The 27,897-nt window shown below is 37.1% G+C and overlaps 1 protein-coding gene across 1 annotated transcript in view; it reads right to left on the minus strand.

Annotated features, from left to right (window-relative positions):
- Positions 1–27,897, minus strand: part of suclg2 (succinate-CoA ligase GDP-forming subunit beta) — a 139,020-nt gene that overhangs the window by 46,562 nt on the left and 64,561 nt on the right. The window contains exons 3-9 of the mRNA XM_073875962.1: positions 26,188–26,287; positions 22,835–22,925; positions 20,813–20,965; positions 19,353–19,442; positions 12,858–12,954; positions 8,135–8,296; positions 5,432–5,578 (exon numbers count right to left, since the gene is read on the minus strand). Of these exons, the coding sequence (XP_073732063.1) occupies positions 5,432–5,578; positions 8,135–8,296; positions 12,858–12,954; positions 19,353–19,442; positions 20,813–20,965; positions 22,835–22,925; positions 26,188–26,287 (840 nt within the window). The remainder of the gene's footprint in view (positions 1–5,431; positions 5,579–8,134; positions 8,297–12,857; positions 12,955–19,352; positions 19,443–20,812; positions 20,966–22,834; positions 22,926–26,187; positions 26,288–27,897) is intronic.

Raw genomic sequence — 27,897 nt, forward strand, 5'->3', positions numbered from 1 at the left:
CCAACACCAAAAAAACTAATTTACATGGATCCAACAAACTAATTCAAACTGATCCACCAAGCATCAACAAACTAATTCACATGGATCCAACAAACTAATTCAAACTGATCTAACGAACACCAACAAACTAATTCACACTGATCTAACCAACATCACCAAACTAATTCACACTGATCCAACAAACCCCAACGGACTAATTCACACTGATCCAACAAACACCAATCAACAGCAACATACTAATTCACAATGATCCAAAAACATCAACCAACACCAACAAACTAATTTACACTGATCCAACAAACACCAACAATCTAATTCACACTGATCCAATCAACACCAACAAACTCACACAAATCCAACAAACACTGGTCCAAAAAAACATCAACCAACACCAACAAACTAATTTACACTGATCCAATCAACATCAACAAACACACAAATCTAACAAACACTAATCCAACCAACACCAACAAAGCAATTCACACTGGTCCAACAAACTAATTCACACTGATCCAATCACCACCAAAAAACTCACACGAATCCAACAAACACTGATCCAACCAACACCAACAAACTAATTCACACGGACCCAACCAACACCATATCCAATTTACATTGGTCCAACAAACACCAACAAACTAATTCAAACTGATACAACAAACACCAAAAACATCAAACAACACCAACAAACTAATTTAAACTGATTTAATCAACACCAACAAACTCACACAAATCCAACAAACCCTAATCCAACCAACACCAACAAACTAATTCACACGGACCCAACCAACACCAATAATCCAAATCACACTGGTCCAACAAACACCAACAAACTAATTCACACTGATACAACAAACACCAACCAACAGCAACAGATTAATTCACTCTGATCCAACAAACACCCACCAACAGCAACAGACTAATTCACACTGATCCAACAAACACCAAAAAACTAATTCACATGGATCCAACAAACTAATTCACATGGACCTAACAATCAGCAACAAACTAATTCACACTGATCCAAAAAACACCAAACAACACCAACAAACTGATTTACACTAATCCAACCAACACCAACAAACTCACACAAATCCAACAAACACCAATAAACCAATTCACATTGATCCAACAAACACCAACAAACTTATTCACACGGATCCAACTAACACCAAAACCGTTTTACACTGGTCCAAAAAACACCAACACACTAATTTATACTGATCCAACAAACACCAACCAACAGCAACAGACTAATTCACTTGGATCCAACAAACAGCAACACACTAATTCACATGGACCTAACAATCAGCAACAAACTTATTTACACGAATCCAACCAAGACCAATTCACCAAGTCACACTGGTCCAACAAACACCAACAAACTAATTCACATGGACCTAACAATCAGCAACAAACTTATTTACACGAATCCAACCAATGCCAATAAACCAATTCACACTGGTCCAACAAGCACCAGACAACTAATTCAAACTGATACAACAAATACCAACCAACACCAACAGACTAATTCACAGGGATTACAAATTTCAAGTTTGTAATTTGTATTACATGAAGACATGTGACTAATTAAAGATAGATATATCACTACATGACCTTTTCAGAAAACCCAAGATTGAGGAAACACTGAAAACAGCAATATTGCACAATCCCATTTTGCACAATACAGATAAAAAACAACAACAGCACAAACAAGTCAGAATAGATGTGTGGACACAAAAACATAGTGTCTGGTGCACAGGGTCGCAAGGATTTTTTTCATATTATCCCGAAAAGGACATAGTTCATTAACATGATGCTATGAGCTAGGAAAAAAATGAATACATAATACCTTAATAAATTTTAAAATAATAAAACTACACTGCATGTAACAATACCAATCTTCACACAGTATAGCAAGTATCAAGTACTGAATAAATTTGGCACCCAATTGTTGTAATACTAATTGGCAGCTGCTTTCCAATCTGTGAAGATGTGAAGTAACACGTTAACACATTATTACTACTCATTTAAACAATGCATACATTTCTGAAGATATTTGACATTACGACTGTTTAATTCTCTTCTGTGCAATTCCTAAAAAGTGACTGGAACATCAGCTTGTAAAGTAATGAAAAAGGTATTGAGATTCATAAAGTTTCATTAATGCTATGCACTACCGAAATCATAACAACCAACTCCAAACACATCATTCTCAAGAATGATGTCCTGTATGTGACCTCTCACATTCTCACACACAATCACCAGTGACCAACAGACCTGCCACAAAAACATTTGTTTCAGATTAACCTCGCAGCCACAAGCAAAGAGTGTGGCGCTCCAGCGCTGGCTCTCAGTTAACCTCAAATACACATCACACAACTCTCTGCCCCCTCTACACAGGGCAGCCGAAATCCCCAGTGGTCACAATTATCCAGCCAAGCACCTTCATCAAACACCCAGCGCCCGAGAGCACGTCTGACGCACCGCAGCCCTAATTCACTCCCGTTCCAAAATACACTGCATAAGGACCAAATAGCCACAAGCAAAAACATCTATCCATCCACCTCTCCCCGCATCTGCCGCCGAGGGAAGGGGTGGGATAATGGCGCTGTTTAACAGTTGCCGTTTGGATTCGGCTAGCAGGTGCTGTCGGCTTTCTCAAAACCCGGGGCAAATGTGAAATGTTTTATGTATGGTTTTTTATAAAACTTTGCAATGCACTGTGTGCGGTGAGTGTTGACTATTCGTCTCTCTTTTGCCACATTTACACGTTGTAAATAAATGGAGGTCTGAACAATGGCTGTTAAATTGAATCTACTCTGTAGAGACATTTATATACTTCATATATCTTTTTTTTTACCAAAAACGACCTAAGCGTAAGTCTAGCTGGTCTCCTACTCTGGTCGAGCTGGTCTTTTCCAGCAGTGTGTTGTCCCAAAAAGTAAAAGACAAAGTGAGAATGGTAAATAGTTCATCTCCTCTGAGCTGTTTAACTGGGTAGTAATGGTGAGGTAGAATAGACTATTGTATATCAAAGGAGTGCATATACACCATGCATCTGTCTTCCTGCAAACTCATCCCCAAAGGACATCCTGACAGTTATTCACCTTAAAGGTCACGTTCTTTCTGATCCCATTTTTTAAACCCTAGTTAGTGTGTAATGTTGCTGTTAGAGCATAACTAATACCTGCAAAATGATAAAGCTCAAAGTTCACTGCCATGTGATATATTTTCTTTAACAGAATTTGCCTTTCAAAGCCTACAGCGAATGGCCGGTTTGGACTACAGTCCTGTACTTCCTGCTTTAATGACGTCAGTAGAACGTTTTTTGACTAAACTTCGCTCACAGGAGTCAGTACATCAGTCGCCAGCTAAGCTCATGGCAAGCTAAGCTGCTGTCGAATCACAACACACTAAACAAGCTACACAATCAGAACGTATTTCTGAAGGAGGGACTTCATAGAACAAGAAAGACATCAGCCCGTTTTGAGGACAGTGAAAACAGCGCTATACAGATAAGTAAACTGTGTAAAAAAAACTGTGCTTTTTACACCTAAAACATGAACACATGTTATATTGCGCACTGTAAACACAACCAAAGCTTCAAAAACACAGAAAGAACGGGGTCTTTAAACCCTTCACACCTCGATTTAAATCCCTCAGTTCAAAAACACTGCAATTTCAGCTGCAGTGTTTCCCATACATTGATTTATTTGTGGTGGCCCACCACAGAATCAACACTGGCCCCCACAAATAGAATTTTCATGATTCCCATTTACATTTTTATTTCACTATTTAAAACAGCTCAATTCGGCTTAACATATAATTTGATAATACAGATCAAATACAGATACAGATCAAAGAGTAGAAGTGAAACATATTTCAGGTGCCAACACTAGATCAAATGCAAACACAACATGATGACATCACATATATGCTAATTAGCGGGTGATGTCATCACCACCACAGTCTCCTCAAAATCCTGTGGGAAACACTGAAGCTGTACCGAAAACAACAAATAGGTGTACCGCAAGTACTGGTCTTGGGTCCGCTAATTGTTGTAGGTTTTTGGGTTAACTTTGTTGTTTGAATGGAAAAGTGTTGATTTGTTCCAATCAGTAATCAATTTCTAAATGAATGAGAATGATTTAAAAGAGGCTAGGGAATATAATCAAACAACAAACAAATCAAACACTTCCAGGGAAAGATAGAAGGGATGTAACTGCTTATTTTATCCTGCCAGAGGATCTAATAATTAACATCCCATTAATATTCCTTCCACAGAGTCTGGGTGACTGTGAAAGCTCCTGTGAAATGCAAATCGCTGTACACAGAGGCTTCAGAGTGAGAACTTTGTGACTGCAGGGGAGGGCTAACATTCTCATCCAATAGAACTCACAAAAATTCAGGTACCCCATTGATGACAGAAGGACTGGAGAGAGATGAACAGACTGACATTATATGCTTTGACTTGAAGAGGAATATTCACCACAATCCTTAGGTTTTGTTTATCTACTCCGTACGATTCAACCCTCAAATGCAGCAAAAATATTTTTTCTGTGCTGTTTGGCAAAAACGAATGGTTTGACCCTTTGGACACTTTGGAGAAATACTTTTCATGTGCAGCTTTATGTTTACGGCTGCATTTTTCTTTGCTGAAAATTTCAAAAAATAAAGTAGATTGGAATAGAACACTATGAAGACATGCAATTTTCAGATTGCTTAAAATGTATTTTATCATTAAAATCCCACATCTCTCCCATTATCGTAAACAGAGTTCTGTGATACAGATATCAGCCTGTTTCCCGAAAGCAAACACATTGAGCTAAAACTAAATCAACATGTGTGTTTACACCAAATGCAAACAAAACTATTAGCATCGTGCCAGGTATTGCGGTCTACTACAACAGGAAGGATCGTTATCCGAGAGGCGACTCCTCGACTGGTGAAAGCTGGAAGCAAAAGATTTCCAAAGCAAGTAATCAAAAGAAAGACAGTAAGTGCGTGTCTGGGATAGAAAAGAATTGGTGAAAAGATGAGTTATGAGATGTGTGTGTGGTGGTGTGTTTACGATTGCAGGGCTGAAAAGCGCGCGTGACCGCAGCAAAGATATTGATCAGAGCTCAAACTCGTAATGATGGTGAAAAGAATTGGGTTCAGCTGCAAGCACACGTTCCTGTGAGGTGCCTTCAGGAGTCAACAATAGCTCAGACAAAGAAAACTTCAAAGAAAAGTAGTACTAAATTGAACTGCCTGCAATGAAGAACTATATATACAATTAAATGTATTCAATTTAATTTAAATAAATGTAATCATTTCAACACCGCAATACAGAGAGAAAAGTAAAAAAAAACATTCAATATGAGTTTAATACTAATACTCTCTTTCTCTGTTAAAAAGGTTAAAAAAAAATTGTGATTGACCGAACCTACCTTAGGATCAGCGGAGAGCATTCTGAAGGCGGTATACACTTGGCTCTCCGTCACACCTCCACCCAAGTCCAGGAAGTTTGCTGGCTTTCCACCATTCAGGTCTATGATGTCACACGTTGCCATAGCAAGACCAGCACCATTAACTGTGGATACAGACATCAAATTATGCTCTTGTATTTAATTAAGCTAATGGCTTTAAAGGTGCATGAAGGCAAAAGAGTTGCATGTCACTTCCGCAAACCTGGGTCCCACAGAACAAGACACTCTTAGTTTCAAAAAAGGCAAATTGTGCTTGACTAACAGTGTTAAGTGTGTTTGTAGTATCTGTGTTAGTCAGCCTGGCGAGCCGGTCACGACGCGCCGTGAGCTGTGAGGCAGCCAACTGATTCAGCCATTTCCTGCTCACCCCATTTCTCTTGGCTCCACGTATCTCCCACATTTCCATTCTTTAGTGCTTCAGTTAACGTGTTGGCACAGACTCTGACACTCAACTCAATAAAGTGAAATTCAGCCGAACAGCTGTCGCTTTGCCGCTTTACAAAGCTTTCAAGGTGCAAACTAACTGCGAATAAATTGTTGTGTGTGTTTGTGCCTACACGACAAGGTCAGTTAGAGTCAGTTACGCACGTCTTGTCTACGGTATTATACGGCTCTTTTTCTCGGTGCTTTACTGTGAGCGGTGATTTATAATGAGGGAGCGCTAAATGTGTAGAGTAACAATCGTGTAGCTCAAGTCGTTTTCCAGAAGATTCTTGCTAATTAAAGCCCATTGGTTCAGGCAGGTCCTTTATGGAGCTGTTAAAAAGCTGCTTGAAAAGACGGCTGGATTGATGCCCATTTGGTAAAACTTTCTTAAAACACTGTTCTCGATACTAAAATAAATGTGGCAGAAACTACAAAGACGAGCATTTCCACAGGTTTTGAAACGTATCAGGAGAGATGTACCAGTGAGATGCAAGTCCTAAAACCTTTGAAAATCCAAAATGCTGAAATCCAAAAGCAAACGTCCATCTGGCATGTCATTTTTAACCACTTAACTAAATAACTGCAAGCTATTGAGTAAAAACAGTGATGCAAGAAAATGAAATATCTGGATTTAAACCAAAAACTGAGAAGGGAATAGACCATGCTTTTTTACATTTCAAAGATTTTGTGTCAGAGGTGCTGGTTTAGTGAGCAGTGGTCTGATACATAGCGGAGGGGCTGTTTCGGCGATCCGAGTTTGAGTCCCGGCTCAGCCTCCTTTGCCGGTCCAGTTCCCCTCTCTCCACCATGTGATTCACTGCCTGCTCCATGCAATACTGTCTATCAATTAAAGGCGAAAATGCCCCCCAAAAAACTTTGCTTACTATTTCTGTGGATAAATATTAGTGAAGTGTCGTTGTGAACAAGCCGGCTCCAAGAGATGAGTCTTTATAGCGAGCGAGTGAATGAGCCGAATCTTCAGCAGTAGGCGTGGGACTTTATTTGGATGGGCACACCATGGTCGGCTTTCTGCAATACCGCTATTATCCACCATCCGCAACTTTTTAAACCCGGAAGTATTGCCCTATGGCAAGTGGCTGCATGTCCGTGTCTGTTTTAAAGATCGCTCTGAATGTTATCTCTATGAAAAGTCTGCTCTCTGCTTTTTGCTCAAAATGTGGTGTTTTTGCAGAAACCTACCCATATTCAAGAGCTGATTACAAAAGAACTACTGAAGGTAGGATGAAACGTTTTTTTTTTGAAAGCAGAGGGTCTGTTTGGTATATTGTATGTTTATATATTTATAGAAAAACATTTTCTGGAAGGCATTTAACTTTTGTGAAAATCATGAAAAAAGCTAGCTGGCAACTTTTTTAAAAAACGCTGGCGGCGAAAGAGTTAAATGCAAGCACGTTGGGAGAAAAGTGCAAGTACAAACACATTGTAGGGCCACTGTATACAATATAGTCTATTAAAATGTTAACTCTTTCCCCACCATTGACGAGTTATCTCGTCAATTAAGAGAAAACGATTTCCTGCCAATGACGAGCATTTCCGGCTTTCAGCAATACCGCTATTATTCACCAGGTGGCGCACTTCCGCAACTTTTACAACCCGGGAGTAACGCCTCACGTGAAAGAAAAATAACTTTGTGTATGTTTTAAAGATCGCTCTGCATCTGATCTCTATCAAAAGTCCTTCACAAAAATGGAATTATCTCAGCTTTTTGCTCAAAAATTTGTGTTTTTGAAGAAACCTACACATATTTAAGAGGTGATAAAAAGATAAATAATGAAGGTAGGATGAAACGGGTTTTTTTGTTGGGTCTGTTCTTTCATTTGATATATTGTATGTTTATATATTTAAAGAAGAACATTTTCTGGAAGGCATTAAACTTTGAGAAATCATGAAAAATGCTGGCGCTGACTGGCAACTTTTTTAAAAACGCTGGCGGGGAAAGAGTTAATAATTTTGCTTTTATTGTATTTCTTTGATTTGTTTAATGTGGTAATGTGCTTAATTGTTTAAGTAAAAATGTATTAAAAAATTAAATAATAAGTAAGTGTGTATTTTTTCCACAAAAAAAGCATAAAAATAAGGCTTTTATGAAAATACTACAACAAATTGCCTACTTACAGGAAAAAAACATTTACAACGCATCACTTATAAATATGTACACTACTTTAATGGATAAAATTTAAGTACATCCCCATAGGACGGTTTTAAAAACACACCAAAACAAGCAATGTTTCCATCCAGTCCGATGTACTTGAGGTCATGTTTGGCAGCCTCGATCTCTATGGGGTCGCTCTCCTCTGTATCGTCCATGGAAAACACAGCTTTTTGCCTGAACTCTGCGTTGTCATCAAAGTTGATTTTGGCATCAAAGCAAACCACTGAAAAAAATAAAATAAAAAAGGTCATTCAATTTCATTACTCATATTCTAGAATATGCCTAGTTTACTAATCTTTATTTACAAAAATCTAGACAAGTGCTGCATTTTGTGGCAGAATTTAATCTTCAGGTGTCACAATTTAAGTATGTTTGATTTTTTCAATTTGCTACCTTGACACTGTGGGTAAACAACACAAAAACATAATTTTCCAGTTTGAGTTTTTCTAAGTATAGGTGAGCGCTTTCCTCTAATAATATCACATTCGATAAGACCGGGTAAAAGCCATCAGTTTGTTTCTTATTGCTTTATCAAACAAATATCTTGGTTCCAAGAAGCTGAAAAGCTCCCAAGAGCGAAAACGTCCACAAGCATCTCACAACTGTTTTATTCTTTAATATAGGGGTGTGCGTGTGGCAAACCCAGTCGTTTATGATGTGAACAGGAGTCACGTATCTCTAATCATCGTCAAACGACTTTAATGACCAACTTTTATAGTTACAACATGATCTTTACAGATGTAATGTATATGTCTATATTATCTCATGCCATGTCAAACAGCAACAGTATACCAAACATCCACACGAGCACATCTAAAAATTAGCCAGGGAATAGAGTTGTCTGTGACTGTGTGCTCTGTGTGTTCGTATGTGACCAGACCCAGGACTGTTCTCATTTATGGTGTTTTGCAGTCTCTCGCTCTCTCCTTAACCAATGGGGACCTGGAGCTCACTAACAAAGCTAATCTGTGTAAGAAAGAACACTGAGTGCACTCAGCTATTATCAACATACAATGTAACTATGTGAGTTTTATATTTGAAGGGTACATAAAGAGAGAGAGAAAGTGACAGGTAAGAGAGTAAAAGAAAGAAAGAAAGAAAAAGAAAGAAAGCAGGAGAGAGAGAGAGCAAAAAAGAAATACAAAAAAAGAAATACAGAGAGTGAGGGAAAGAAAGAAAGCGGAAGAAAGAAAAAGAAAGAAAGAATTGGAGAGACGGGATATGGCAAAAGGGAGAAAGAGAACGAAAGATGGAGATACAAAAATGAAAGAAAGAAAGCAGAAAAAAGAAAGAGAGTGAGAGAAAGAAAGAAAGAAAGAAAGCAGAAGAAAAAAGAGAGTGAAAGAAAAAAGAGTGAAAGAAAAAGAAAAAGAGTGAAAGAAAGAATGGGAGTGAAAGAAAGAAAGAGAAAGAAAGAGAGGGAAAAAAATTATGTGAGTGAAAAGAAAGAGAGGGAAAGAAAGAATGGAAGTGAAATAAAGAAAAAGATTGAAACAATGCAAAAGAAAGAGAGCGAACGAATAAAGAAAGAGAGGAAAGAATTGCAAAAGAGAGATAGCGAACAAAAGCGAAAAAAGAGAGCAAACGAAAGCGAAAGAATAAGTGCAAAAGAGGGTGAATGAAAGTGAAAGAAAAAGCGAATGAAAGTGAAAGAAAAAGCGAACGAAAGCGAAAGAAAGAAGGCGAACGAAAGTGAAAGAAAGAGTGCGAAAGAGAGCGAAAGAAAGAGCGAAAGAAAGAGCGAAAGAAAGAAAGAGAGTGAATGAACAAAAGAAAGAGCGAAAGAAAGAAAGTGAAAATAAGAGAGCAAAAGAAAAAGAGCGAAAGAAAAAGAGCAAAAAGAAAGAAAGACATCAAAAGAAAGAAAGAAAGAGAGCGAAAGACAGCAAGAGAGTGAAAGAGAAAAAGAAAGAGTGTGAAAAATAGAGTGCGAAAGAAAATGTGAAAGAAAGAAATAGAGCAAAAGAAAGAGCGAAACAAAGACAGTGAAAGTAAGAGCGAAAGAAAAAAGGAGCGAAAGAAAGAGAGCAAAAAGAAAGAAAGACAACAAAAGAAAGAAAGAAAGAAAGAAAGAAAGAGAGTGAAAGAAAAAAAGAAAGAGTGTGAACAATAGATTGTGAAAAAAAGAGTGTGAAAAAAAGAAATAGAGCAAAAGAAAGAAAGAAAGAAACTAAGAAAGAAAAAGAAGTGAAAGCAGGAAAGAAAGATAACGAACGAAAGTAAAAGTGTGAATGTATAAAAAAGAGAGTGAACGAACGAACAAACGAAAGATAGCAAACGAAGAAAGAAAGCGAGCGAAAGCGAAAGAAATAGCGAAAGAAAGAAAGAGAGTGAATGAACAAAAGAAAGAGCGAAAGAAAGAAAGTGAAAATAAGAGAGCAAAAGAAAAAGAGCGAAAGAAAAAGAGCAAAAAGAAAGAAAGAAAGAGAGGGAAAGAAAGCAAGAGAGAGAAAGAGAAAAAGAAAGAGTGTGAAAAATAGAGTGCGAAAGAAAATGTGAAAGAAAGAAATAGAGCAAACGAAAGAGCGAAACAAAGAAAGTGAAAGTAAGAGCGAAAGAAAGAGAGCAAAAAGAAAGAAAGACAACAAAAGAAAGAAAGAAAGAGAGTGAAAGAAAAAAGAAAGAGTGTGAACAATAGATTGTGAAAAAAAGAGTGTGAAAAAAAGAAATAGAGCAAAAGAAAGAAAGAAAGAAAGAAAGAAACTAAGAAAGAAAAAGAAGTGAAAGCAGGAAAGATAGATAACGAACGAAAGTAAAAGTGTGTATGTATAAAAAAAGAGAGTGAACGAACTTACAAACGAAAGATAGCAAACAAAGAAAGAAAGCGAGCGAAAGAATGAGTGAACGAAAGTGAAAGAAATAGCGAAAGAAAGAAAGAGAGTGAATGAAAAAAAGAAAGAGCGAAAGAAAGAAAGTGAAAATAAGAGAGCAAAAGAAAAAGAGCGAAAGAAAAAGAGCAAAAAGAAAGAAAGACATCAAAAGAAAGAAAGAAAGAGAGCGAAAGAAAGCAAGAGAGTAAAAGAGAAAAAGAAAGAGTGTGAAAAATAGAGTGCGAAAGAAAATGTGAAAGAAAGAAATAGAGCAAAAGAAAGAGCGAAACAAAGACAGTGAAAGTAAGAGCGAAAGAAAAAAAGAGCGAAAGTAAGAGAGCAAAAAGAAAGAAAGACAACAAAAGAAAGAAAGCAAGAGAGTGAAAGAGAAAAAGAAAGAGTGTGAACAATAGAATGTGAAAAAAGAGTGTGAAAAAAGAAATAGAGCAAAGGAAAGAAAGAAAGAAAGAAAGAAACTAAGAAAGAAACTAAGAAAGAAAAAGAAGTGAAAGCAGGAAAGAAAGATAATGAACGAAAGTGAAAGTGCAAATGTATAAAAAAGAGAGTGAACGAACGAACAAACGAAAGATAGCAAACGAAGAAAGAAAGCGAGCGAAAGAATGAGATAAAGAGAGCGAAAAAAGAGGGTGAAAGTAAGAAAGCGAAAGAAAGAGAGCGAAAGTAAGAAAGAAAAAAGAAAGAAAGCAAAAGAGTGTGAAAGAAAGAGTGCGAACGAAAGAAAGAGAGCGAAAGAAAGAAAGAGAGCGAAAGAAAGAGATAAAGAGAGCGAAAAAGAGGGTGAAAGTAAGAAAGCGAAAGAAAGAGAGCGAAAGTAAGAAAGAAAAAAGAAAGAGAGCAAAAGAGTGCGAAAGAAAGAGTACGAAAGAAAGAAATAGAGCAAAAGAAAGAAAGAAAGAAAAAGAAGTAGAAAGATAAAAACCAAGTTAAAGAAAGAAAGAAAGAAAAAGAAGTAGAAATAAATAAATAAATAAATAAAGAAAGAAAGAAAGAAAGAAAGAAAGAAAGAAAGAAAGATGAAAATCAAGACAACTTTTAAGAGAAGTTTAGAAATAAGAAGCTAATTTTCAGCACCCTTCAAGCTGACAAACACTCTCACACCTATTTCCTCATTAATGACAAAAAAATTGTCTTCTTGATAATATGTTTGAAAGCACTTTCTGTAGAAAAGACATCAAATTTTATTTTTGTCACTATTCTAAAAAACAACATGAATACACAATGCATTTAAAGACAGCCAAAGCCTTTCCATTATGATCTTGCTGTCAAGAGAAATGTCTCAACTAATGTTGTTGTCAAAGGGATATTTCCAGAATACCTCTATTGCAGAGAAACAAAACAAAATAGGACGTTTTTAAACCTAAACATATTTATTGTAGGGCTATTGATTGCATGCACTAATTTAGTATTAATTATAAAAACAAAATAAATAGATTAACATGTATGATTTCAAAACACAAAGAATACAGAACAAGAAAAAAGGAGCCAAAGTAAAAACAGGAAAAACTCAAAAAGGGGCGTCAGTTTTGTCACGGCCCCTATGAGGCCCAAATCATTTTGCCATTATGGCATAGAGCAGAGACGATTTCTCTCCCCTTCTTTAATTTGACAGACTAATACTGCAGGCATTACCCTCTCTGGACCCACTGTATGTAATTTCATACCAATAAACGTTACAACATCCTACATCATCTACTAACAGGTACCTCAAAAAGAAATAGCTTCGGAAATAGCGTTTGATCATATTAAGAACATATTTGTGCCAGCGTGACATTTCCTCGTAAAGTTTTGCTGAGGCAGCACTCGCCTTAGCCGTAGAGTTTGATTTAACCAGCCATTAGTGTGAAATGACGCTTATCCTTCAAAGCTGTAGGCTTTTACTGGGATCTTTACACGAGCTCTTATGCAACATACGGGCAAGCATCTCGCATTCACGCTCACACACGGGCGTCTTACCTTGTCCCTCAGGTGTTTCTCCAAACGGATTGACTTCGACTTGAGTGGCGTCGACTTTGAGAAACAGATCATAGAGCCGCTTAATCTGATCTGCAGCCTGTGACAGATCCACAGAGAGCAATAATTACCCACACCGCACACAAGCCACAGAGCTCTGAGGTTACATAAGCCATTCAAAGTACCTTCACAACACACACACAGACATTTACACTTTAGGTTATACACACAACCAAGTAATGAGGCTGACCGAACATCTGCTCTGCTGGTCAGAATGGTCTCCTGACATTTTGAATATGTCTATGACCACAAAAATATTGTTTAATAATTCACCGTTGTGCATGTTAATGATAAACAGTACAGTATATCCTGTAGCTAACTGTATGAGAAACATATTATAAAATTATTGCTATTTCATATTCTAGTATCACATTTAATGCTTTTATATTTCTTACTTTTGTAATGCTTTAAATATTTTGTAATACTTCTGTAATAGTGGTCATTTTCAACTTGAATAGTGAACAGTGAAAATGAACATAAATTGTGCACTCCCAAAAAAAAAAAATAGGGCATTAATCACAAAAAAGGGACAGCATGCCCACACATTGAAATGCAAGTGCAATTGTAACCTTTTGACCCATCTGGTCTTTGCAGGCACAGCTTTAAAGAAATTCAGTGACATTTTCTTTTGTTGTACTTTTGTGGATGTTGTGACAACAATATAAATGTGAGTATTGTAATGTACTTTAAAGGGGCAGTGAATCAAAAAATGAATTTTAACTTGATATTCTGTTATATAAGAGGTCATCATACTTAAATGAACATCCTGCAAACTTGAGAACTGAAAACGTCCTCTTTACTGAAATATATCAGTTTTTGGCACCAAGACATTAAACAGTCAATTCAGCAATGTGCCGAAATATGATGTCAGATTAGAATTTAAACACCTCCCCAAACCCAAAATATAACGACTACTTTTGTAGCCCCGCCCACAGCTTCGTGTGACACGTGTGGGCCAGGAGCAAAGCAAACAATGCAATGTCTTAACCATCAGTAAATATGTCTTTAAAGATTGCCAAATGTAACCAAATTGACTTGAAATACATTTTTCCTGAGAGACTTTTATTTTGATGCGGTGATCTGGAAACGCAGTGTTTGATTGTGGAAGAACCATCTGGGAAGAACACAGACTTTATAACCTTAACTCGGAGGCTCGGAACATAACATTAGGAATGCGTGGTTAAAGTGTTTGTTTACTTTGTGTACCGCAGATTAATTCAAGGAAGCCACAAGTCAATGCTGGATTTGCAGAGAGACTGTGACTAAACGCGTATGTTTGATTGTTTTAATTTACTAAAAACATTAAACGATTAATAAAGGTACAACACTTAACAATACGACTGTAATTTAACGGTAGAAATAAAAGTTAGTGATAAGGAAGGACTTACCAGACGCAATTTAGATTCTGATGCGCGCTCACTTTGTTGTATACGGTAATTTAAGCAAGTTGCATTTGAAAGGTCCAACACTTAAAGCTTTTTTATTATATAACTGTGGTAAGTATCGTTACGTGTATGTAAGAGCAACCCCACAAGCACAATACAAATATACAAAGTTATTGATAAAGATTTATCAGCCGCGGTTTAGATTCTGATGCGCACTTACTGTTTGTATACAAAGTTTAAAGTTTTGTTTCTACTTTACTATATGTATTGTCATTTATGTGTATCATCTTTAGCACCCAGAATCTTTTGTGGCTCAAACATATTTGTGTTCGACTGCTATTTTAATGTTTTTAAAACATTTCTCCACATGTAATGACGGGGAATGAAGCTATCCAATCATATTAGAGGGCGTTTACGTCCAGGTTTTCAATGCGGCCTGCCCCTTCAAAAGAAACATTTCTCCAGAGAGCCACTAACCATGTTACAATTTTTTTTAAATCGTTTTTGAATGTAAAAACCACGCGAACATCATAAGTAGACATCAGACAACAGTATAAAACAATAAAATCGACAGATTAATTGCCTCTTTAATATTCGCACGAATGAAAACAATGCTCTCCGCTATTTTCTGATACAACTGGACATGTCAAACCGGATGCATCAATAAGCTCTTTACTGACTGGCTTATGCTCTTCTGCGAAAGAAGTAATTGAGGTCATTTGTGTCATTTGCATCACCCAGAGAGACTTTGCGTCTATTCTAGCATTTATATTGACTTTATAAGCACGGCACAGCATTAATTTTACGTCCAGCATCACGTTTTTTAAATAGCAAATGCATTTGCACCCATTTGTGCGCCCATGGGCGTGCTGGTCTGAAAACGAGGTGTGCTCACGAGCATTGTTGGCGCATTGCTATTTTGAGGCAACTTAAATAGACTACGCCATTGACCAACTAAAACCTGGTCTAAAGTCTAAAGTCAATGGTGCAATACTGTTTTTGTTATTTAAATAGCTCTTTAGTAATTTGCGCCTATAAACGAGACGAAAACGCGCGATTGCTTATTACACACATCACACAAAGGTTTTTAATATAAAATTAAAGGATTCAAATGTAAACGATTATTATTATGTATCTTGGACATAAATGAGGACCGATTATGAGATGTTAGAAGGCGTAAAGAGCTGCTTCACCTGTAGCCTGGTAAATAATTAAATAGGTTGCTTTAAACAAATATTGCATATATTTTTAAATGTTTTTTTTTTTTAAATGCTACCCCACAGATTTATTGTACAAAATGACTCTGTACCTGTGGATATGAGATGAGAACGTTTTTTAAGTAATGCTTTTCAAAACACTATCGGCGCTGTCCGAGAGCTGAAACATTTCTTCATGTTTGTAAATTCTTTATCTCCTGTTTTTTACAAATAAAGTATTTTTTAGAGTACAATCCTTTTCTGGCATATTTGTAAATTATTCTTTGAGATAACACAGACCATGTAAGCTGTACATACATTTACAGCAAATAAAAGCCGGCTAATTTTACTTCCATGACTGAAAGAAAACAACTTTTAAAAGGTTTTAATACAAAAAATAATTTCAATACATATAAAAACAACAAAAAATTTTAAACATCAATCTTAAACTGGCGGTCTTTTTCCTCAGCTTAGTTTTTAAGTTTACAAATTCCACCATCTAAAAGGGAATCGGCATGGCGCAAGCGCAACTGGCTTTTAAAGGGGATGAGAGATGAGACTCTCATTGGTTTATTGCACATTATGCCCAAAACAAACCCATTACTCATTAGAAGAATAGGAACAACCCTTTTAGACTCTGCGCTAGGCGCACAAACCATTTTTCCTGTCGCTAAATTAGCAAAAGTGGATTCCAACACACCCTTCTAGACGTGCGCTTTAGACTATGCGCTTAGATCGTTAAAATAGCCCCAATAACAATATGAATTTCTTTAATTTCCTTTAATATAAACTTTACTATTCGGTCATACACTATATTATACATTTTTGAAAAATAATGTTTATGAACATGCATTATTATTTGCAGACCGGGTTAGCTGAATCAGTCTGAGGTTAACTGAGCGAAAACGACAGAAAAGATAACCGACTGTTTATTGCTCTACATCACACTACTTTCGGAAAGCATGTCATCTTAACAAATTTAACTTTAAAAGCATTTACGAGTTGAAATGCCATCTCCCTCATCCCGTAGTCTTAATAATGAGCGCATACTGACAGAAAACATTGTAGCGCGACTCTCATCAGCAAGCAGTGGCACGCTTCGGCTCTTTGTCATCTCACTGCACTTCAAAGTGGTGAAGAGAAGTTAACAGTATACCGCATCACAAACCGCTCTAATTAGCATTGACTAAAAAAACAGACGCTTGCGAATGATGTGTATTAAAAGGGCTAAAACTGACAAGCCAGACATTTAGTAGTAATTTCTTCTTCTGTAAGAAAATCTGAAGTCTTCTTGAATCAGTGACTATTCGGAGAATAAAAGCACTCTTTATTCTATACCTAAACGTGGTTTGATTAAAATTACAAACTTTTATCCATGTATTAAATATTTTTTAATAATACAGACTTGTGGTACTGCACGGTGAGGCAAGTGCAAACAACAGCTCCGTGCTAGCAACACAATGCAGAAGTATACTTCATGTATCTCCTGGCGCCGAGTGGGTGGAGATGTGAATTTTCAATTCATTCTCAATGCTGAGAGGCAAGCGGCATTGATGCGTAGGGAATTGTAGGATTGGCAGCAAAAGTGATAAGTACATCAAAAGATTTTGTTTTGCTTGAATTTTTGAAATTGAGTTCTGAAAGTTCCTGATGAATTAAGTGCAACATTATGTGTTATTAATGTCACATATTGCTATATTCTGCATATGACTATTTAATTACAAATGTAGTGTTAAAAATCCCAAATATGAATATTCTGCCACTTAATCCAAACTTCGGCTGACTTTCAGGGACTTTTTTTATATGGCGGTTGTTGGTCTTTTTTTTATGGGATTACAATTAATTCCCCAGTCACACTAAACCAGTGGTCTCAAAAATCTAGCAAAACAATGAATAAAACAATCTGGAGGGCTACTTTTTAATATAGTCTACTCAAAACTACTTTAAAACGTGCATAAAAGAAGTCAAGCTGATATAAAATATGCAATAAATAAATATTAAAATTGAGGCTATTAAAAGAATGTGCTTTGGCGAGCCATTCACAAATTCTGTGCGGGCAACCTGGTGCCCGCGGGCACCATGCTGGAGACCACTGCACTAAACTTTTCATTCCACTGACTTCCATTCATACAAATGTGAATGCAGCAGACCGAAAATGCAAACACGTGAAAAAATGTCACATGTAGCAAAGTTTAAATTTGGTGAACTCATTCGTATTACACGAAGGTGTGTGGCAAATAGATGACCGATGTATTGAAAATAACAGTATTGCACAATCCTATTTTCTACAATAATAATAAATGCAACCATAATGCTGCACGCACAGTAGAAATCCCTGATGGGTGAAAAAACACAACACTTTAGTGTGCTATGCAATATCTGCGTAGAACTGTGTAAATGTGCTATAAGAGTGTAAATAATCACATGTTTGGATATTTAAAAAAAAACATTTTTCTGATTGTAATTAAGCATAAGTATGTAATTAACCATGCACTGAAAACAACTGAAAACAATTAAAAGTATAAAACTTGCAAACATTTTAAAAACATGCCCTCAAAGCAGCAAACCTATGACATTTTGATATTGGTGCACTCGGGGCGGAGCAAGGGGTGGCTTCTGAGGCTCAAGCCCCAAATATTTTTTCAAAAGCCCTGAATCTTTTGAGATTCGTAAAATGAATTCATCATGTATGCTTGTTGGCAGCAACTTTAAACTCTGCTTTCCCCCACTCCAGTAAAAATGAATGAGACATTGAAGTTGAAACAAAATGAAGGTAAATTATAAATGTATGTAAATTAATATGCTGAATCTCCCCACAGTAAACGTATTTTTCAAAGTGTTTATTATTATTACGCTGCCTTCGTTATTACTGTGAAAGTGTATATTTATAGTTATGTGATGTAGGTTATTTTTGTATGTACTGTTAAATTGTGTCAACTTTTTTGAATATATTATCTGCATGGCTAACGGCTACTGTTAACGCTCTGATCTAGTCTGCCTGCTCTGCTGTACACTGTCGTTGTTATATTTAAAGCACATTTAATCACAGTAAATTGAAGCTTTCAAACAAAACCTTGCTCATAGCAAATATCCCTTTTTTATAGATGGATATACCACTTTTTCAAAAGAGTCGTTTTACATCAGAAATGCATTTATAGACAGTTATAAAATGTGAATCCCCAATCTCTTACATTACAATATGCTTATGTGTAATAATTGTCAGTGCAAAGAGGGAGAAAGGAGGGTGGAGAGAAATAGAGCGTCAAAATTGTTATAGTGGCAAAATAAGTAGACATTTACCAGAGTAAATAAAAAGTTTTGCTACATGTAAAGAAATCTATTTGTTCCAATCTAGTTGCTTTGTTATGTTAAAGAATAAAAAGGGAAATGTTATAAAGGAGTAAATTAGAGTACTAGAAGCCACATTTACTTTGTTGGCATTGTTAAGGAACTTTGATCTGAAATTTGGGCTAAGCCCCCAATGTCTACAATGTCGGGCTCCGCCCCTGGGTGCACTGGTGTAAAAAAGACAAGGACTCATTAGAAATTAAAGAGTTGGTTGTCTGGAATTTCCTTGACAAAATCTGTGGCCTTGTGATGAACGGAGATTTAAACTTAGGCTTTTTGTTTATAGGTGGCACTTAATGTGAATGATCTAACAGCATGAATTGCCAATGGCTTGTGATGTCTGTTCAGGTCTAAATGGATAGCAGAAATGTTTGATGGCTGCATGAAGTTATCAGGTCTTTTACACTCTCTTTTTCTCAGTGAAAGAAATGTGACGGCACAGAGGACAAAGTGAAGTGAGGTGAGGAGTGCTTCTGGTAATGACAGAATGTCTTTGGAAACATCATTACCTGTCTCTCCAGCGGTCCCTTGAATCCTAAATTAGCTGCCATACGTAGTGCCTGGTCGTCTCGAACCCCTTCAAATATATCTATGACTTCCTGTAGTGAAAGAGAATGAGAGAGAAAACCAACCATCAGGCCAAAAGCTGATGTACATATTAAAATCAAGACAATTTTTTAACATTATACACTTAAAGGGACACTCCACTCTTTTGAAAATATGCTCATTTTTCAGCTCCCTAGAGTTAAATATTTGATTTTTACAGTTTTGGAAACCATTCAGCTGATCTCCGGGTCTGGCGGTACCACTTTTAGCATAGCTTAGCATAATCCATTGAATCTGATTAGACCATTAGCATCGCGCTAAAAATAACTAGAGTTTCAATATTTTTCCTGTTTAAAACTTGACTCTTCTGTTGTTACATCGTGTACTAAGACTGAAAGATAATTAAAAGTTGTGATTTTCTAGGCAGATATGGTTAGGAACTTTACTCTCATTCTGGCGTGATAATCAAGGACTTTGCTGCTGTAACACGGCTGCAGGAGGCGCAATGATATTATGCAGTGCCCGAAAATAGTCCCCATAGTAACTTTCAATAGCAGGGGACTATTTTCGGCCACTGCGTAATATCATTGCGCCTCCTGCAGCCGTGTTACAGCAGAAAAGTCCTTGACTATTACGCCAGAATGAGAGTATAGTTCCTAGCCATATTGGCCTAGAAAATCGTTTTAATTTTTCGGTCTTAGTACACGATGTAACTACAGAAGAGTCAAGTTTTAAATAGGAAAAATATCAAAACTCTTTGGTTATTTTTAGCGTGATGCTAATGGTCTAATCAGAATCAATAGATTATGCTAAGCTATGCTAAAAGTGGTACCGCCAGACTCGGAGATCAGCTGAATGGATTCCAAAACGGTAAAAATCAAAATGTTTAACTCTAGGGGTGCTGGAAAATAAGCATATTTTCAAAAAACTGGAGTGTCCCTTTAAGACACACAGAATAGAAAATGAATGCAGAAGACCAGATATCACAAAGAGATCTGAAAGATGTGTATATCCGTGTAAATAGTATTTTATTACATTGCATCTCATTATTTAATCACATATCCTTTAAACTGTGTATATTATGCTAATATGTGACCCTATGAAATCCAGGCTAATGTCTTATAATCCAATTTTGAGATTAGGATCAAAGTTTGATTTTATTCATTGATTTCAATCTTTACATGACCTTACTCAGTCAATATTAAAGATATCAAGGTTATATTCTCACACATGACATATATTTATTTGGCATATATTTTTATTATGAACATTGCAGATGCTACACACAGCCAGGGACTGCAAAAGCAACAATAAAGGAAATTTAAAGTTTTGAAAATTTAGTTAAACAAACATGTTAATTTCTCATAGCATGTCCTCTTTAAAGCCAAATATTGTACTTTATTGAGAAACAGAAAAGGTGTACCTTAAAGATAAGCTCTGGTGTGGTGGCAGCCACTTCCTCTATGTCAACTCCACCTTGAGGGCTGCCCACCATCACGGGTCCATTACAGGTACGGTCCATCAAGATGGCAAAATATGTTTCCCTGGAGATATCCAGAGCTTCTGCGACCATCACCTGCTCACCACAAACACAAACACGACGATGATTGTGGATTACTGAACATCATTGACAGACAGATTTTTAAAGCAGGGCAAAAGTTCAACCACTTTGGCTGCTGGATGTAGACCCCTACTGCTAATACAATGCAATGCAGACGTTATGAGGCTTAATGAGATGGCGAATAGGGAAAGCCACCAACAGGGAGGTACAAAAAACAACTACTAAAAGTGGCTGACTGACACAGATGGATACAGATGTGAAATAAGAGGTTTTGTGCTTTTTAAATGTAGCTGTGGTGCTCATACGAACAATACTGGTTCGATTCCGGCCTCCATAGTCCAATTCTCACTGTCTCTTTAGAATAATTACTGATTAGAGATGTAATATAATAGTCAGGCTATATAAAGATTTCAGACAGAGGAAGATCAAGAAAGTAAATGCATGAAAAACAAGATGTGCACATCTGAAGCACCCATGTCCATTTTTAGATGCAACAATAGAGGAAGATATTTTAATGTTTGCTGTTTTTTTCATTCCATTTCCTCCATCTAAAAACAGTTTCATCTATTTTATTATCTACTCTCGATCTCTTCTCAATTTATTATAAGACATAGGGAGAAAATAAGACACATATGGGCAACACATTGAGTGAAAAACATCATGCGAACGTGGAGCTCTGATGACACCTCACAGGCTTCATTCTGCTCCCAATCTGACAACATAATTACAACCTATAAACATGAGTCATTTTCAAATCCTAGGCGATGTTTAAACCCTGCTGTAAAATCTAACAGCATCATCTTATGACTTAAGTCCCATTCAAACTGGTCACTGTTACTACATTTTGGACACGGCCACATCATGTCGCCAAATGTCTCTATGACTTGGCACTAAAAATAGCAAACACTAAATGTAAATGAATGACTTGCTGTGACTATGTGTTCACGTAAATGGCGCTGTACTACAGAAAGACAAAGTTTTCCTTTTTCCTCTCAATGAATTCATGAGGAAAACCTCATTATACAATAATGCATCCATGTGAGAAGAAACCAAAGGGTTCCTGAATAGCAAATGGGGCGCTCTCTCAAACGCAGCGAAGGAAATTAATGTACATGGATGCTGAGCGCTTGAGCTCGCATTTCCAAAGCATGTATTTACTTTTGGTGGTTGTATTCTGGTCCTTCTCACAACACCCCCCTTGAATCTATCCTACTTAGCCTGTCGTGCATCCCCACCCACATCCATTGCTCTGTCTCAGGCAGAAAAAAATTAAACGTCACAGTCTACTTTTGCAAAATATTTCGGGTGGTCGTGCAAAAGAAAGGCTGGCGGCAATGAAAGCGGAGTTCAAGGTTGTGTTTAACTGCAAGAATAGGAAGACAAACATATGCTAAGTGGAAGAAGCCATCATTACTTCTGGAGGGGAAGAGAGAGAGATATAATCAGAGATAAACATACAGGGGTAAGTAGGAGTATGGCAGTCTGTGTGGGTATCTGACACAAGGAGAGGGAAAGAAATGATATTTTGGCTTGTTAGTGACACATGGAAATGGCTGTTTACCATTATTCCCTACACACGGAGGTGTGACTCACACGGTTTATTCGTCTCAATGAACCATGACATCCAACTCAGCTAATAGCAAAAGAACAATACTTAAAAAAGTAAGAGTATAAGGAAACTGTAAGAGAAAAACAATTTTAAATGGTATGCATGGTACAGCTCTCTCCTGCAGCCATAAATAAATGTAGGAACAGTGAGAGAAAGAGGAAACATTATTTCAAAGTACAATAGTGATTATGTATTGAACGCTACTATGGTGAAATTATACTGAAGTTGCACAAGGTAATAAAATAAAACAAAGAAATAATGCACTTCTCCATCACCGTTTTTACTTTGACTCCTTCCTGAGGGGTTTGTTTGGTGGTCAGATGGTAACCGAGCATCTTAGTGGCAAGCTCTCCAACAACAGCAGGGCTGATGGTAATAACAGAAATGTGTCTTAAAAGTTGCACATTTAAAATATAAATTCAAGAAAATGATAAAGAAATGCAGTAGAAATATGACTTTAAAAAACAATTATAGCAATTTAGGAAAACAAAAAACAAAACTCAAAGTAAAGAAGGTTTCAAAAGAATGGGACTTTTTTTATTTAAAATTAGACAGAATAAGATTATAAAAAACTAAATAACTATGACATAAAATAAAAAATAATTAAGATTTGTTAGTACCCCTAGGTCAATAATAAATCGCTGGTAAAACAGTCCTTCCAGAAAAATGTGGAATCTTGCAGCATGTTTTCTTAAAAAATGTGATGGAATATGCATGATATTTATGCAATTTATTTATGCAATTTAATTGCGGGAACTTGAAAAACCTGCGGGAACTTAAAAAAACTGCGGGAACATGCAAAAACTGCTGGGAACTTGCAAAAACTGCGGGAACATGCAAAAACTGCGGGAACATGCAAAAACTGCGGGAACTTGCAGCTTTTCAATGATGTTCACGTTACATAATTATGTCACTTCATAATGTTCCCATGGCAACAGGGGACATGGCTGCGCTTGTGTGAAGTAAATGCAACATTTTTCAAGTTTCTGCTAACATATATATGACCGCATATTTTGCAAGCGGAAATCTGCAATTTATAGTATTTGAAAAAATGCGGCCCCCCGCATAAATATGCAGACTTTGGCTGATTATGCATTGAATCATGCCATCGCATAATCGCGTTTTTTCTGGAGGGACTGGTAAAAAGCTTATCTGTTATGATCATACTATGCAAATTATGACTGGGCAATATTGACCCCTATTATTTTCGGATGGCTGGCGATATGCAATAAATATCTTTTAACAAAGTGGAACAAATTTTTTTCCAAGTCAAAGCCTTATATAAGATGTCCAATTACTTTTATTTAAGTTTAAATTACCAGTACTTTCTCATTCCCTATTCTCAATCGGTCTCAATCTCGCTCACATTTTATCTCAATCTTCCGGCCATAATTACAGTGCATCACCTCTATAGTGTACTACTAAGTGTACAAAGTGTACACTTTACTGTACGAATTATAATTTGTAAAGTCAAAAAAGTAAAAAAGGGTAAAAAGGTAAAGAAGTTTTGTTTGAAGTCCCCCTGTAGTCGATCATTTTATCACTTCAAACTCATCTTTGAGCATCTTAATAGCATATGTAAATGTTTATTCTGCGACAGTAATTTCTTCATGCTTTAACACAGCTTGAATTTTACTACACCATTGCCTCATTAAGTATATGAATAAGTCTTCGCCTCCAGTCTTTCACACCAACTGTGACCATAAATATATATAAATAGATGCTACATTCGGCAGTTTCAAACACACATAATGCAATTATCTAATCAACCAATCACATGGCAGTTGCTTCAATGCATTTAGGGATGTGGTCCTGGTCAAGACAATCTCCTGAACTCCAAACTGAATGTCAGGGAAAGAAAGGTGATTTAAGCAATTTTGACCGTGGCATGGTTTTTGGTGCCAGACGGGCCGGTCTGAGTATTTCACAATCTGCTCATTTACTGGGATTTTCATGCACAACCATTTCTAGGGTTTACAAAGAATGGTGTGAAAATGGAAAAGCATCCAGTATGCGGCAGTCCTGTGGGTTAAAATGCCTTTTTGATGCTAGAGGTCAAAGGAGAATGGGCCGACTGATTCAAGCTGATAAAAGAGCAATTTTGACTGAAATAACCACTCGTTACAACCGAGGTATGCAGCATTTGTGAAGCCACAACACGCACAACTTTGAGGCGGGTGGGCTACAACAGCAGAAGACCCCACTGGGTACCACTCATCTCCACTACAAATAAGAAAAAGTAGCTACAATTTGCACGAGCTCATCAAAATTGGACAGTTGAAGACTGGAAAATGTTGCCTGGTCTGATGAGTCTCGATTTCTGTTGAGACATTCAGATGGTAGAGTCAGAATTTGGCGTAAACAGAATGAGAACATGGATCCAACATGCCTTGTTACCACTGTGCAGGCTGGTGGTGGTGGTGTAATGGTGTGGGGGATGTTTTATTGGCAAACTTTAGGCCCTTTAGTGCCAATTGGGCATCGTTTAAATGTCACGACCTACCTAAGCATTGTTTCTGACCATGTCCATCCCTTTATGACCACCATGTACCCACCCTCAGATGGCTACTTCCAGCAGGATAACGCACCATGTCACAAAGCTCGAATCATTTCAAATTGGTTTCTTGAACATGACAATGAGTTCACTGTACTAAAGTGCCCCCCACAGTTACCAGATCTCAACCCAATAGAGCATCTTTGGGATGTGGTGGAACGGGAACTTCGTGCCCTGGATGTGCATCCCACAAATTTCCATCAACTGCAAGATGTTATCCTATCAATATGGGCCAACATTTCTAAAAAATGCTTTCAGCACCTTGTTGAATCAATGCCACGTAGAATTAAGGCAGTTCTGAAGGCGAAATGAGGTCACACAGACTTTTTTAGCGCCAACAGGTTAACAGATTAGAGCATTCACGTAGAGCTAAAGCAGTTTCAGTGTAGATTCTATGCGACATCCATTCATAATATCTATGGCTTAAACTACTGATCCACTCGTTCAACTGTGATGATGTGATTGGTTACATGTTCGTGATGTAGGAAACCAAGGCGATTAAAGGGCGATAATGAGATTATCTTTATGAATGATGAATTTGCACATGGTTTGTCTTAAAGCATATTAAACACAGACATATAAACAACAATAAAACTTGATGTTCACCACAGGGGATTTTAAGAAAATCTGCTACTATCGCAATCCTGCAGATCTTCTGTAGCCACAAAAAGCACTGTGCTCATTTACTAGATAAAACAAGAGTAGCGTGAGTTTCGGGACATTTCCTCTGGATGATTCCCTTCACCCTGAACGCAGGAGTACAGTATGGTGACAGTGATTCACGACGCAGGCATTCAGTCATAAATCAGCCCCTACTTGAGGAAACCGCATGGCTTTTGCAAAAGTTTTTAGATTGCTATATTTTACACGTCTTCATTCTCAAGGGTTCTTGTTTACAACACTTTACGGTTTCTTTTACACTTATAATTTTGGTTATTGCTACTAAAGCTACAAACATCTGAGAAATCCATCATTATATATTTTGAGGACACCTGCAATGGCCTTAGTTATTAAAGGAATAAAACTCAGAAAAGCTAAATATATGTCAGAAAATGGGCCAGGGCAAGTACTCACTCTTTTGTTAAATGGACGCCTCCTTTCAGGCCGCTGTCGAACACTCCTTTGCCTCTTCCTCCCGCTAAAATCTGAGCTTTCAGGACAATCTCCTTCGCTTCTAAAGTAACAAAAAAATGATGACGATGAGTTAGAAGTTTCAAGATGCTGAGGAAAATAGATCAAGGTAAATGACAAGTTGGTTAGTGCAGATCTGTGCCGCTTATGTGGATAATGCATGTTTGAATTAGGCTTGCAACCATATTGCTTAGAAATACAGTATGTTCCACTCATACTACAGCATATAACAAGCAGACAGAAATGTGTGAGTTTGGGAAAAGAAGTATTTTCAGCAGTAATTTGATTTTAGATATTACACTGATCTCCAAAGGCATGCTTTATGATGCGTCTTCCAGAGCGGTTAACAATTTTTCCATTTTCCACTTATTTCTTTCACCAAGAAAGAAACACTGAAATCCAGCGAAAAGCTGAAGAAATAATACTTATTGTTGTGTATGTATCATCTTATTGAATTTAAAATACACTTGAATTATAAAACTGTATCAAGTTGCAATATACATGTTAAATATTTACTATTTCATATTAAAAAAGAATTAGGCCTAATCAAATGTTTGGAGAGGTCAAAAATGTGTCAGTAGTCCCTTGTGGCTTCCTGTCAGGTGTCAACAACAGTTTGACAATGTTATGATCTATTTTGCGATGTTATGATCTAGGATCAGAATGAGGTTTGATGCGTGTCAGTTTTCTACAGCAAGCATCTAACCAGAGTCTCATCGCTGCACGGGCTACAACAGGGACATGAACTGGCACATGGTATAATGACTTCAAAGTCATTAAAGCCTTCATATGATCATAATAGGCTGTCACGGTGGAGAATAATAAATGAGCTCATGTTGGAGAAATGTGTCATGCAGGCATCTGGGAAATAAAAAAAGAAAGTGGTGAGTGAGAAATCTTTTACGTAGCAGAAAAAAAGCTACCGTATATGATGTGATTGACCGGTGCTGTAGACCAATAAGAGCAATGGAGATAAAAGGGGTGGAAAGGGCACTCGCTTAAAGGAACAGTATGTAAGAAATGTATATCAATGAATCATAAAATGGCCCTGATATGTCACTAGACATCAAGAAATCATTTTCATTTCAAATACTTATATCACTGACAACAGTGGTCCGGCCAGGATATTGTCATTTAAAAAGTGGAGTTGCAGCCCTCAACTGATGTTTATGTTGTCATTGTATTGGCCACCAGTTTTGTGATTGCAGTACCAATTTTGGCCACAATCCTACATACTGTTCCTTTAATTTTTCCAGAAGCTGACATGCGTACGCTCCCGTTTTATGCCTTCAGGTATCTGCACAAACGCTGTTGGCGTTACGCAAGTGTCATTTTTATGATGCAGCGTAGATTTTCCTCCAAAAGGAACAGTTAATGTTTTGAGTTTATTTTGCGAACAATATAGTCCTTTTCACACACATATTACAGAAAAACCATGGAAAATGAGTCTGGGATTTATCCCGAGATCGTTTGATTTTGGTTCATCCGCACTGCCGATGACTTTCCGGAATCTGTGTGTGCATTCTACCACACATCCCGTTAAGATCCCTTTAAAGGGGGGGTTCAATGGTATTTCAACCATTCAGACTTATTAACACAGTTATAGAGTTGTTTCCTCATGCTAAACGTAGGCAAAGTGTCAAAAAAGCAGTT

Source organism: Misgurnus anguillicaudatus, chromosome 14 (assembly GCF_027580225.2).
Source record: "Misgurnus anguillicaudatus chromosome 14, ASM2758022v2, whole genome shotgun sequence".
Taxonomy (NCBI): domain Eukaryota; kingdom Metazoa; phylum Chordata; class Actinopteri; order Cypriniformes; family Cobitidae; genus Misgurnus; species Misgurnus anguillicaudatus.